The sequence below is a fragment of the Heteronotia binoei genome, chromosome 3, assembly GCF_032191835.1.
Source record: "Heteronotia binoei isolate CCM8104 ecotype False Entrance Well chromosome 3, APGP_CSIRO_Hbin_v1, whole genome shotgun sequence".
Lineage (NCBI taxonomy): Eukaryota > Metazoa > Chordata > Lepidosauria > Squamata > Gekkonidae > Heteronotia > Heteronotia binoei.
In genome coordinates this window covers 131,785,663-131,799,557 of record NC_083225.1, presented here as the reverse complement: position 1 = coordinate 131,799,557, position 13,895 = coordinate 131,785,663, and the positions used below count along the sequence as shown (strand labels likewise).

The 13,895-nt window shown below is 40.4% G+C and overlaps 1 protein-coding gene across 1 annotated transcript; it reads right to left on the bottom strand.

The window, feature by feature from the left end:
- Nucleotides 1-3,751: 3,751 nt before the first annotated feature.
- On the bottom strand, nucleotides 3,752-13,492 carry TIMMDC1 (translocase of inner mitochondrial membrane domain containing 1). The gene is given in 8 exon segments (XM_060234452.1): nucleotides 3,752-4,368; nucleotides 4,370-4,438; nucleotides 5,384-5,494; nucleotides 7,091-7,169; nucleotides 9,594-9,661; nucleotides 10,570-10,658; nucleotides 12,411-12,576; nucleotides 13,281-13,492. Coding segments are annotated over 8 exon segments (753 nt in total). The 5' UTR covers nucleotides 13,400-13,492; the 3' UTR covers nucleotides 3,752-4,316.
- Between the last annotated feature and the right edge of the window lie 403 nt (nucleotides 13,493-13,895).

Sequence of the window (13,895 nt, the reverse complement as noted above, 5' to 3'; positions counted from 1 at the left end):
GCCTGCTATGTAGGAAATCATTTTTTGTTTGTTTTGAAAACTCTTGGGCAGTGTCCCTAAATGCAGCTTACATACAATTTATTTGGGGATTAGCCTTACAGTGGCTGACCTCCTTTCTCCATGGTCGGGGACAGAGGATGGCTCTCCGGGGGGGGAGGGGGCGGAATTGTCCCAACGGCACCCACTAGAATGTGGAGTGCTGCAGGGGGCAATCTTTTTCTCAATGCTATTTAATATCTATATGCGCCTCCTCGCCCAGTTGGTCTGAAGATATGGGCTGGGTTGTCACCAATATGTCGGTCCTTACCTTTAAGTCCCTTTATGGCCAGGGGCCTGCATAGCTTTGGGACCGCCTCTCCCCATATGAACCCTCCCAGGCTCTGAGGTCTGCTGCTCAACATCTCCTCATAGTCCCTGGTCCTAAGGATGCCCAGCTGGCTTCAACAAAGGTCAGGGCCTTTTCGGTCCAGGCCCCTACCTGGTGGAATGAGCTCCCGCTGGAGATCCAGGCCCTGCGGAACTTATCAAGGTTTTGCAGGGCCTGTAAGACGGAGCTCTTCCACCAGGCTTTTAATTAAACCAGCGGGCATCCTTTGAAAGTCATCACTTTCCTCAGCAGTTCACCATTATGTTAGTGTCAGCCGAATGCTGTTTACCGCCTATGTCTGTAAGATCTGCTGCTCCTGTTTTGTAATGTCTGTTTTTATGATATTATTTTAACTGTTGTTTTATTGTTGTAAGCCGCCCTGAGCCTGCTTGCAGTTTACAGCGGGATATAAATCTAAAAATTAAATTAAATTCTCACATCTGTGATTAGGTAGAACGGATGGGTTGGAGTCTGCACATAATATTCAGTGAGGGAAGGAATTTCTGTCAATGGAGCAGGATGTCCCTGCCTCTCCTAAGACCTGGATCCTGGAACGTTCTGAGGTCTGCTGCAGCAGGTGAAAATCACCTGGCTCCTTTCAGTCGTCAGAAGAAACTTTTGCTGGATCCAAACCAATAAAAAAGCTTTATTGCCTTGATAATCTTTTCACTGGTCCCTTCAAAAGGATATGTATAAAGACAAGTCCCAGTAGATACTATATCCTCATTGGCTGAGAGTATTCTTGACACTAGAGTTAATGTGGGGATGAAGGTGCTGGGATTTCTGTAGCTGACTGCTGAACTGTGTTCTTTGTATTAAACATGATACTAATGTGATAGACAACATAGGGAAAGTGAATTATGAAGACTTGGATGGTGGAAATGGCAGGAGTAAAATGGGGTACGAGATTAGAGATGAAAAGCTCAAAACAATTGTGGAGATTTGTATTAGTCAGGCCACTCAGTTATTCTAATGTGTAACATGTCCCTAAATGTTCACATCAGTGAATTTTACAACGTACAAGATGCCTCATGATCTAGTGCCCTTTTTAATTTGGACTAGGAGATGATCTATGCTTCTTGCACCCATGGGTACCTTCAACTTTGGTATTCTGGATTCTATTAAGCCTTTCATATGTTAATTCTTAGTAGATAAACAACAATACTGAAATGGTTTTGTGAGCTAATGTTTCTGTGCACCAGCCAAAGTTTTTTATTTGTCCACCCACACTTGCCCTAAAGCAACTAACAGATCTATGCATTTCTCTAGCAAATGTTCTCTTTATCCACACTTTTATACCTGGCACTGTTTACACAACTGTCTTAAGATTGTGAGGAACTTGAAACCAAAGATTTATTTCTGGAATCATTGCTTTAAATTCATATTATCTTCACTCATTGAACATGGGAGTTAAATTAGAGGTTGAGTGAGTGATCGTGAATAAAAGTTTTAAGCAACACTTTTTTTAAAAAATTTGACCAATGGCTGCTTCATTCGTTGAGGTACAGAAGTTCCCTGTCATGCAAGCTTTGATTTCACAGCTGGATTCCTGTTGGAAACTATGTGAAAATCCCTCTTCTTTGAGCTGGTGATCCTTGGCATGGGTTACGATTTTCCTGTAGATACGTTCTCAAGATAAAACACCCTTCCCTCTCTAAATTCTTGGGAACAGTTTCTGATCAGTTCCCATCAGACAAACTGGAGCAAAACAAGCACTGCAGGCTGTTTCCAAGAATGCCTGACTCAAAGAAACAGCAGCAAGATGGGAGCGGTAACTTCCATTCTCTGCACCCAGGCTCAATTTTCTCAGTTTGTGCATATTTATTAAGCAGCACTCTGCAATAAAAATTGTAATTATGCCAAGATACAATATACCCTAACATCAGTGTTCTCCACCAAATCTTCTCAGAACTGTATGTCTTCAGGCTGTGGCTGCCTTTTTGTATATTTATACAGACATAACTATAAAGGAAGGTTAAGTTTTGATCTTGTACTTTATAACATAAAGCATGTTTATGTCTATTTCTGCTTTTCAGGGAAATGTATGTAATTAGTCTCCCTACAGCTTTTCAGTGTGCTTAAGATGTTAAAGTTATAAGTGAATTGTTTTCAATTTAACAGTTTTATTTTGGATTGATACAATTAAACAAGGAAAACTTAACCATGTTTTTTGGTGTGTGCTTTTTCCTTCCTGACAGCAAGCAAGTGGGCTGGGCAAGCGTGAACAATGATTAGAAGTTCACAAATCTATAGAAGTCAATTCTCACAACCAGTGATTGCATACGGTTGATTGATTCCCTTTGCATACTCACCTCTTTCTTTCCCAATGTTTGTGGCAAATAGATTATGGGCATCATTGCACAAAAAACAAAACAGAGACCAGAATATTTACATATGTTCAAGTTAGGACTTTAGCATAAAAGCATGACTGTCAGGCAACTCCCCTTCCAGAAAAAAAAACAGCCAACTATGTGATTATTTGTGGTAAAAAAGATTGTATGACATCGTCTAGTTTCCCAACTACACACATTTTCGGGGGGGGGGGGGGGAGAGAGGATGTATGTGCTAAATATTGTTCCTCTTAGAGTTGCCAAACAGTTTTGCCATAAAAAACCAAATTGTTTGATTTTTAATTTGGACTAGGAAGATAATCTATGCTGTCTGTGCCCATGTGGGTACCTTCAACTTTGGTATTCTATATTCTATAAAGGCTTTCATATATTAATTATCTGTAGTATCTGTTGGTCAAATGACCAACAGGAATCAAGGCCTGTCATGCCAAAAAGCTAATAATACATCATGTTTACACATGATGTTATGTTTATACTGCAGGAAAACCAGGCATATGTGTCTTCATAATTCAGAGCTGTGTACAATGATATATTGATAGACCACTGATAGAATGAACACACAAAATAGCCCTATAGTAACAGTTATGTGATACTTAGAACATGCTTGGGTATCCTTGAAAAATAAACCTTGACATTTTTTGGCAGTGGAGTTGGGAGATGGACAGAAATGAGAAAGGAGCACACCCTGCAAGCATTCATACTACACTGTTATGCTGGACACCACCCTATATCTTAACTCTTCAAGGGGTTATAACCCACTCAAGGATTACAGGAAACGGTGGGATATAAATCCAAAAATTGCCCCAAATAGCCATAGATATTCCTGTGCCCAGCCTATGTAAGGAAAATCCACACTGTGAAAACTGAATCCCCATATAAAATTATACAATGTAAAGATAATGTACATGTTTTCTTGATTTGACAAATTCAGAATCTGAACTGCCATTCTGTAAGAGTTGGATTACAGAAAAGGGCGGGATATAAATCCAAAAATTAAAATTAATTAAAATTTTAAAAATAATAACATTACATAGACATCTCCATGTGTATTTATTGAACCAGCTTTACACTGAAAATATCAGGCAATACATTATATTGGAGGTCAGATTACTTTATTAACTCTGTGTGTTGATCAGTGACCTTATTTTTTTTAAGAGACGTTCTTAAGAGCAATACTATTCAGGAAGGTAAAGTGTACTATATTACAAGTTATTGCTGGATTTATATCTTGTTTCCACTTTAAATATTTAAATAAATGTAGCTGTTCTAAACTCTTTCTTAAAGTTACTCCACTCTTAAAAAAACAAACTTGGAATACCACCTCAACTTACCCATCATCACACTTACAGCTTACCCCAGTAAAACTTGATTTTTTTGCTTTTGATTTTCTATGTTCATTTTATTCCATTAACTGCCCCTCTCTAATCAAAATCACCATTCAAAGTTGAACATTCCGAAGTGTAACTGAGCAAACCTGTGTATGGGCCCTTGTCATTTAGAGTCCCTGGGAAACAGGGCATGGGGAGAATTTAAGCACAAGAACTACTGACACAGATGTTATGAGTCCAGTTTGTGCCACAAATCCCATTGCAGTTCAGTCAAGATTCAGAATTTGGGACAAGATTTACACATTTCTGGAGCTTTTCATCATTTCTCAGTCCCTTCTTGAAGGTAATCTGATTCTTTTGAGACATTCTCAGTGATGATGAGGCTGGTGTTCCTGAAGCAATAAAAAGGGTTAATAGGAGTAAGACACTGCAACTCATCTCATTCTCCAATTATAACAGGAATCTGAAGCCAACCCTCTGGTATTATTTTATGGTGTACAGTCCATCTTGGAAAAAAGAAAATTCCTTCAAAGAGGCCTTGACAAAAAAGCCAATCCCTCCATTCTGGAATGCCTGTTGTTCAGCAGTAATTTATCTAGCTGTAATTTATCCAAAATTGACATAGAAACCAACCACTTTAAACAACCCTCTATGCCTTTTCATATATTCTGGTAAGACTACACGACTGAATGGCACCAGTAATACCGTAAAATGCATCTCCTCAAATATAACCTGACCAGCCAACAATTTGTTCTGTGGTTAGGAAAGAACAAACCATCTCTGTATAGCAGGAAATGGATATAAATGCACCTTAGAAAGGACTTTACACAAAAAGCCGACAGGTGCATATTTCAAAATCCCAGATTATTAATCACTAAAGATTAGCATAAGATTTTAAGGACAAGATAGAATGCAAATTAAGCTGCTGAATTAAGCTTTCATTAATAGTATTATATTTCTTGGTTTGAATAAAAACAAAAGGTGCTTATCTCATTATAAAGAGCAATTATCCCATTGGTGGTGTCCAGCATTATACATCTTTACCTCTGGTCACCCAAGGTCACATTGACTAAAACTAACTAGATTACTTATTATAGCTGTGCTATTAGAAGGCATATTTTAATCTCAGTTTGAAAAAGATTTAAGGCCAGTATCAAGAGTATAGGCAGGACAGCTACAGTCGCATTTACAGTGGAGTGTCTGGAGAAAGACTGAGATTCAGCCCTGTGTTTTCTGTTAGAAACTCTTCTCACTAAATGAAAACTTGGAATTATGGGATTCTACCCTGGCTCAGTGTCAGAACAAGCAATTAAAGCAAAATAGCACAGGTTCCTTACCACTCTATGAGCTGCTGTTCATACAGTTCCTTTCGCTCCCGTTTTCTTTTCTCAATAAAAGTTTCACCAGAAAGCTTCTGCACTGCCATCACCAATCCTCCTGCAGGGACACTGTTGGAGATGACACAGGAAGCAGGAGTAACCGTGTGGAGCACATTAATGGTCACAGCAATTAAGAATAAGAGCCCCCAACCACCTTTGAATCAGATGTGCACATTAATGGTCACAGCAATTAGGAATGATAAGAGCCCCCAACCACATGATTACTGATACACCACTCTGCTAGTACTTTCATCGCTTCAATCAACAAGAAGTCTCTACTTTAAAAAACAATTATAAACAGAATTCAGTGCAATAAAGTGAGGCTCTTATTATCCACACCTCAGAGAATAGGATTCTCCAACTTGACATTTTATCATCTTTTCCTAATATGATGCCTTACATACAGACACTACTACTATTATTATGGATTTAATTTAGTACTGATAGGATCATGGGTTGGATAGCTGACTGAGAACAAATTCCAATTACTTAGTATATTTTTGATTCCACCCTTTTATTATTTACATAGGGGATGGATCCAGTGTTTGGTTTTCAATAATGGTTGGCATTCCATCAGCTGAATAGAATTCTTCTGCCTCCCCTCCTCTAGTAGCCCAGATTTCCCCAAAAGAGTTTATTGTCAATTAGCGGCAGTATTTTCAGGGAACTCAATAAGCTACACGAGAGGAGAGGCAGGAAAGTTCCATTCCTTGGACAGAAGTGCCTTCCATTAACAAGAAAATTACTCCAGATCCAATTCACGATATAAAGTATAAATGAATAAGGCCCCTTCTTGATTAGCAATGGCTCCACCACAAAAAGCATCAATTTTAAAGCAATTCAGCTTCTCTGGTCCTTTAAATATTAGGATCCAATTAGGAATACCTATTCCCATGACAGAAGTTGAGGTGAACAAAAAAGGCTGGAATGGGGGAAGCAGCTATATTCTCCAAGCAAGAAAATGGGTTTGGAATAATATCTAAATGCTACAGGGTTCGTTTCAAGGTGCTGGTTCTTACCTTTAAAGCCCTATATGGCCAGGGACCTGTATACCTTCGGGACCGCCTTTCCCCACATGTTCCCCGGAGAGCACTTCGGTCAGGGTCACAAAACCTGCTCTCAATCCCTGGCCTCAAAGAAGCCAGGCTCATGATAACCAGAGCCAGGGCCTTCTCTGTTGTAGCTCCGGGCTGGTGGAACAAGCTCCCTGGTTAGGGCCCTATGAGAGCTCACACAGTTCCACAAGGCCTGCAAGACAGTGCTCTTCCATCAGGCATTTGTTAATCAGATCACAGGCTACAACAGATGCTGAAACATCCAGTCTACCTCTAGCATGACCCTAGGAGCTGTTCTATATATAACATCCAACTGGAGCAGCAGAATAGTTAATACAAAACAGAATAGGCAGCCATCCATTTTATTAAACAGATTACCATCTAAAGATCAATAGCACCTCGAATGTTTCTTAATATTTTATGTTTTTATGTTTTAATATTTTATGTTTGTTTCATGTGTTTCATGTTCATACATGAATATGTAAGTCGCCCTGAGCCTGCTTTGGCGTGGAGGGCGGGATATAAATTGAAATAAAAAAATACATGCCTGGTACAAGTAATTTTACCTCTGATTACTGGTACATGCATGTGTATATGGCATGTAACCTACCCCAACAATGCTCCAAAAATGCTGCCTGCTGCAAAACGTCCCAAGCCCAAGTGAAACCTGAACAAGCCTCCTGTAACAGCTGAAAATAAAATAAAATAAAATCTGGTCATGAAAAGAGGTTTGCAGGAAGACTCAACCATAATGCTTTTGTGATAGCTGCTCAGACATTCCCATTCCATTTAAGAAATCCCATGTGTTCCTATGAGAAACACTAGCATCACACTGTTGTTTTTCTACATAAAGTATCCAAGGTTTCAGCATCACACACACAAATACCTGCTCATATTTGCTGTGGGAAACACCAATGTAATACTATGTTCTCTGCAGCAGTTTGAGTGTGAAGTGGCCTCACTTTAGCCCATAATGAGTAGTCTGTACTTCAGGTCAGGAGAATCCCCAACAACACTTATGTGCCTTTGCCTATTATGATAGCTGAGCAATACAAGCAATAAATGCACTCATTTCTATCTAGTAGCTTACCATGGTCAGAGATGAGGAAGTATCTCCTCCAGGTCAAAATAACAAACAACCTTTGGCTGTTTAAAGTGCAATGCATTTATTTCAGGACCAGCTTTCATGAAATACAGGCTACCTTGTCACTTCATATATCTGATGACATGGGCTCTGGTTTGCCAAAGCTGATGCCACAATGACTGTTTTAGTTTTTACATTGCCACATGACTCTTTGCTATTTCAGCTGCAGCAGGCTAACATGGCTACCCCTCTAGAAGTGATCCCATATAGCACATCCAAGAAAAAAAATGCAGGGTGGTTTTTGCTGTGCATCAAGTTGAGAAAGAACTTCCTGCATGTATATAGTGAAAGAGCAGCTGCCTGTCATGCATACAACGACCAGGCAATGTGATAATCCATTCTGATTCAGTCTCTCAGTTTACGAACTGGAAACAGGCAGAAGCTGGAAAAGTCAACTCACTATAAACTACAAACTTCAATAATGTATAGGAATACAGCAAAATACATCACAATGAAAGGCTCAGACTCAGTGGTAAAACATCTGCTGGCATGCAGAAAGTCCCAGGGTCAATCCTCAGCTAAAAAAGACTGGACAGCAGGAGATGTGAAAGACCTCCACCTGACATCCTAGAGAGCAGCTTTAAATATAGAGAAAGTAAATCAAGCCATCTTTAAATATAGAGAAAGTGGGCAGTGAGTTGGTATGTAGAGTCATGGGAATCTTTCAGCAGATTCCCATGACTCTACATACCAACTCACTGCCCACTTTCTCTAAATTTAAAGATGGCTTGCCATTCCAGTTTTGTCTGATGAAGTCTGCTTAAGAGCATATGAAAGCTTGCATTCTGAATAAAACTTAGTTGGTCTTAAAGGTGCACTTTTCTACTGCTTTGTTCTATTGCTTCAGACCAACACGGTTGCCCACTTGGATCTATATAGAGGATGATGCAGAGTTGTTTTCTGTTGCCCCAAAAGACTGGACCAGAACCAACAAGTTGAAATTAAATCAAAAGAACTTTGTGACAGTTATTGCAGTTCCTCAGTGGAACAGCCTTGAGAGGTAGTGGGCTCTCCTTTGGAGGTTTTCAAACAGAGGCTAGATGGCCATCTGACAGCAATGCTGATTCTGTGAACTTAGGCAGATCATAAGAAGGAGGGCAGGAAGGACTGCATCAGTGCTTGTGTTCCTTTCTTGCGTAGTAGTTCTTGTGTTGCTTTCTTACATGCCTTGAGAAAGCTGATCCCCACTTTCAGGACAGGCAGCAATTTTAATCCAAGCCAGTTTTGGTAGGGATCCCAGAGATTTTTTTGTTTGTTTTTGCCATCTTCTGGGCATGGAGAGGGGTCAGTGGGGTTTTTTTTTTGGGGGGGGGGGGAAGGTATTCATTAATTTCCTTCATTGTACAGGGAATTGGACTAGATTACCCTGGTTGTCCCTTCAAGCTCTATGGTTCTAAGTTTACACTTAAAACAAACTGATGAATCCACACAACTGGGAATACATTGTCCATGATAATGTATCTACTATGACTGGCACTGGCTCTCCAGGATCTCAGGCAGTGGTCTTTCATAGCATCTCCCTGGATATGCCAGGGATTGAACCCAGATGTTCTACCACTGAAGCTCTACCACTGAAGCCATGGCCATTCTCCAAACAAGATCAAGTTTTTTACTAATCCTCTAATTTAATAATACTTTAATAATTTATTACTTATTCCTGTAAAATTAATAATTTATTTATGATGTAATTAGAATTTATTACTTAATCTTTCATCCAAGATCAACTGCAAGCTACAATATTAATGCTATAAACATAAGTACACACATTTGGAAGGGATTGTTTTTCTAAGCTAACCAGCACTTAAAAGTAAATACACTTAAGATGGTTAAGATGCACTTAAGATATATCTCCCCAGTTTAAGAACAGTATTATTTCTGATTTCAAATATTAAACTTGGAAGAATAAGATGCAGCAATAAGATGCACACTCAAACTGGAGACAATTATCATTCAAAGTAGACAATCTCACCTCCTGCAGCAACAAAATGACTGAGTGAGCTTTTATCACGATACGCAGACAAACTGATGTTCACAGTGCTGCCAGAGAAATAAAAACAAGGGTTACTTGGATGGAAGAACCACAATTTCTGAATGCCCACACTGAAAGCCTGCAGATCCCAGTTGAAAAGGTGTACAAAATTTCATTTCTCAAACAGCAGCAAGACCATTTGGCCAACAAGAGCCATTTTACATCTGACTCCTCCTCCTACACATGACACAGCTCACATGTAACCAATACTCCCTCTAAGCTGTGGAGTCTTTTGAGCAAAAATTCTACTTCATAAGCTACTGGCATTAACGTTGTAAGCTACTGCATAATTGCTCTGGGGGTCATTTTTCCTGAGCTAAGACAAAAATGTGTGAGCTGGAGGCTAAAAAGCTGTGAGCTAGCTTACACTAACTCAGCTTTAGAGGGAACACTGAATGTAACATGTAAGAAAACCTGATTTCATATACATGTAGCAAAATTAAAATGCATGCCACAGAAGTGACAGCATCTATTTTTTTAATCTGCAAAGAGATTAAATATAAAGCATGTATCAAACTAGCTTCACAAGGTAGAGGTGGATGACAAATGCGTCAAGTGAACAAAGTTTTCAGTGATTGAAGTTTTAAAACTAGTAGCAAGATTTCAAAAGTTTAGAAAAGCTTACATACAAATCTTAAACAGCTTTTACATCTCAGAAATGCAAAGTATCTCCTGCAGTTTGCCCATAAACTGATGTTGCATTAACAGTTCACTGAGTGGCAGACATTTGCAATAGTTATGGATCAAAAAGCTCTAGATTAAGTGTAAGGAAAATTCTCTGCAACTGCAACAGGGTTGTGTGTGATGTTTTTGTACATTGTGTATCATAACAGTCTGGTAGCTGGATTGCTATGAATGAATGGAATCACTGAAGAACTACAAATATGTCTCCTACAAGTAATGAAGGCACACTTACTTGAATATTGCTACAAAGGCAGCAATTCTCCAGCTCCATCGCCAGCCGTAACGGATGAAGCCCCGTATAGCTGCACGGTGTGCAGATTGCTGTGGAGAAATTAAGACTGTTTTCATTACAGTTGTGAAGATGTGGCCACAGCAAATATTTGTAGTGCAATCCTAGGCAGACAGGCTCAGGTGGGGTACCCAGGTGGGTCTGAAGCAGTAGAACAAGGTTTGAGTCCAGTGGCACCTTTAAGACCAACAAAGTTTAATGCACAGTATAAGCTTTCATACACAAGCATGAAACACAGAACAATGGAACCTCCAGGACGAAACATTATCTCATTACAGATGTCAAGTCACTCAGTTCTCACTTATACCCAGAAATCAAACTTTGCTGGTCTTAAAAGTGGACTCAAACTTAGCTCTCACATATGTTGTTAACTCCTTTATTATCTGTATATTAATTTACTGCTATTTACATGTCATATAATGTGTTACTTCAATCTCAGCTGTATTTATTGCTCAGTTACTTAGGTGTCTTGACCCTTATTAGCTCCTCCTGGCAACTAACCCCCCACCTAAATGTAATATTTGAAGAAATCTGTTTCATTGAATCTGAAGGAGTGTATATACCAAGTCTCTCAGTTCTCACTTGTACCCAGAACTGAATATTATTTGACTTGTAGGTGCCACTGAACTCAAACTTTGTTTCCACATCTGTTTGTTAATTCTTGCATTTGTATGCTAATTTACTGCCATTCATGGATCTTTCTTGCATCCAATTTCAGCTATTTACGTGCATCGTGATTCTAAATGAACCTTCCTGACAGCAATCACACACACACACACACACCCAATAAGTAAGGCTTGAGGAAACTGTTTCAATGTATGTGACAAGGTATGTTTCTGTGAATGAAACTTTTTTGTCTTGCCACTGGACTCAAACTTTGTTCTGATCCTAGGCAGAGTTACTGTACTCCGCCCAGGGTTGCATTGTAAATAAACAGGTAGAAAATAACATTCCATATATGCCATTCCAGATGTTAATGAGGAAACCTGACATGTTTGTGATTGTGGAAAAAAACAAAAGGGCCACAGTGTGTGGCCATCACACCAGTCACCAAGAAAAAGAAAAGTAGGCAAAAAGCTAATGGTGCAATAAAGGAAAACAAATATTTATCCAGTTAATTTCCCCTATGCAGTTCACACTAGCTTAATTAGGGTCTGAGGAAAAATGCATTGGGTAATTAATTGATTAAATATCTGCTCTCTTTAATTGCACCACCAACTTTTCACTAACTTTTTTGCATCTGCCTCTAGCACACATCCGCTTGCTTCGTAGAACTACTGCCCCAGACCACATATATGCCTTTTAAACAAACAAGTGTGTATTTCACCCATGCACAGAACACAATTCCACTGGCTGTAATTTTGCCAGAACAAAAGTACTTTTACACTAGTGTACTTATGTTATTACTTGATTTCTCAACACTTGTTGCTTCACAGCTGAGTGTTTAAAATGCCTGCAGCATAAAAAACGAGTTTATGCTGATTCTGGTTCCTAATCTGTGAAGGCCCTTTCTCAAGACAGTCGGAAGCTAAACAGGGGTCGACTCTGGTTAGTACTTCGATGGGAGACCTCTTTGGAACACCAAGCTGAGAGGATATAGAGTAGGCTTTATTCAGTCACCTCTCTGAACATTCTCCAGGCCCACAGTTAGGGATCATTTACCAGAAGCTGCCATGACTTCCAGGTGCACACACACATACTCACTTAAAGATATATAACAACAAAAAAAGACAAACAAAAGCTACGGGGACACATGCTTTACAATGCCGGATCTTTCTCCATACCACAGCATCCAGGCGATTGTAGTATATCTCTGCACAGCTCTGTTCAATGTATCGTTTCTTGGCATACGTAAAGCCCGGAATGCCTCCATATACCAAGCCAATAATGCCTCCTGTAAATGTTGCTTTACAGATATTGACAGTTTCTTCTGGGTACTGATTTAATTCACTACAAAAAAAAATCATGAAAATTAAATCTTTAGTGGCTGTCCAATATATGATATTCCTACCATGGCTCTGACACCCTTTAGAATAATCACCCCAACCATAGATCAGCATCAGAATTAACATCCTATTGATGTTCAAATATCTGTTCCTGTCCAGTATATTTTCCCTAAATAGTATATATTTTCAAAAAGATCATATGATTACTACTGATTTTGTGAGTAGCTTTTAAAAAAACCCTCTAAAGATATATCCTCGACCTCTATTAAAAGTGAGACTTCAGAGTAAGAGAAGTTACACTACTTTTTGGCAACTCTAGCGGCCCCTGCCAATAGGAATTCCTTATTTCGGGAGCCTAGAGATGCTCTGGATCCCTGCTTTCCGGAATACCCCTTTCATCTGTGCACACATTTTCAAAAACGAAATTTCTCTCTAGCACTTGCAAAGCAAAGGGGTACTGTCGATCTGGCTGGAGATAAGGGCAGGCAGTTATTTGAGGACCAGAACGCCAGCCTCTTCTGGACTAGGTTAAGCCACAGATTCTGCTTCTCAATAGCAAGTGGAAGCCGCAACCCAAAAGGTCCTTGAGCGGGGTCGAGAGCCGCGCGCAGCACCCCGGAGCCGTAAAGGCGCTCGCTGGTAGGGCTGCCCTCCTTTCCTTCACAAGGTTGCGTCTTAGCCGGGCTTCTCTCGCACGCCTTCACTCACTCTTTGCGGAAGAGCTCAAAGACTCGTTCCCAGCCCGACTCCGGCGGCTGAGGCGTGCCCGAATACCAGGGCTTTGAACCCAGCTGCTCCGCGGCGAGCGCTGAAGACGGCGGCCCCATAGCCGCACCGCCCCATGGAGCGCTTGAGCCTCGTAGCTCGCTGCCTCGGCAGGCTCCGCCGCACCGGAAAAGGGCGACAGAAGAGAGCGCCGTCCTGGCGTCGTGGAGGAAGCATGGCGGCTATGAGGCTCCTTCCGGGCCAGGCCGCGGGATGGGGGTCGAACGAGAAGCCGCGAGAGCCGCGGTTGAACTGGGAGAGGGCGCCACATGGACGGACCTGGGCTTGCCATCGCTTGCAGCCCTTATGAAGCGCATTCAGAGTAGCCTTGCATATGGAAAGCCTGCCCGGGTTTGATGAGCGCCTTGTCTTATTTATAAGGTTTATCCCGCTCTTGTTGAAAGACATACACCCCAATTTCCCATTGCCTAATTGCTTAATGTTTTTGCATACAGGATCTTCATTCATTCTTCCCTAACCCAGAACACGAAAGTAGGTTTTGAGCAGGGAAAATATGAAATTCAAAATATTTCTAAATCAATTGGTTTTGACTGTCAA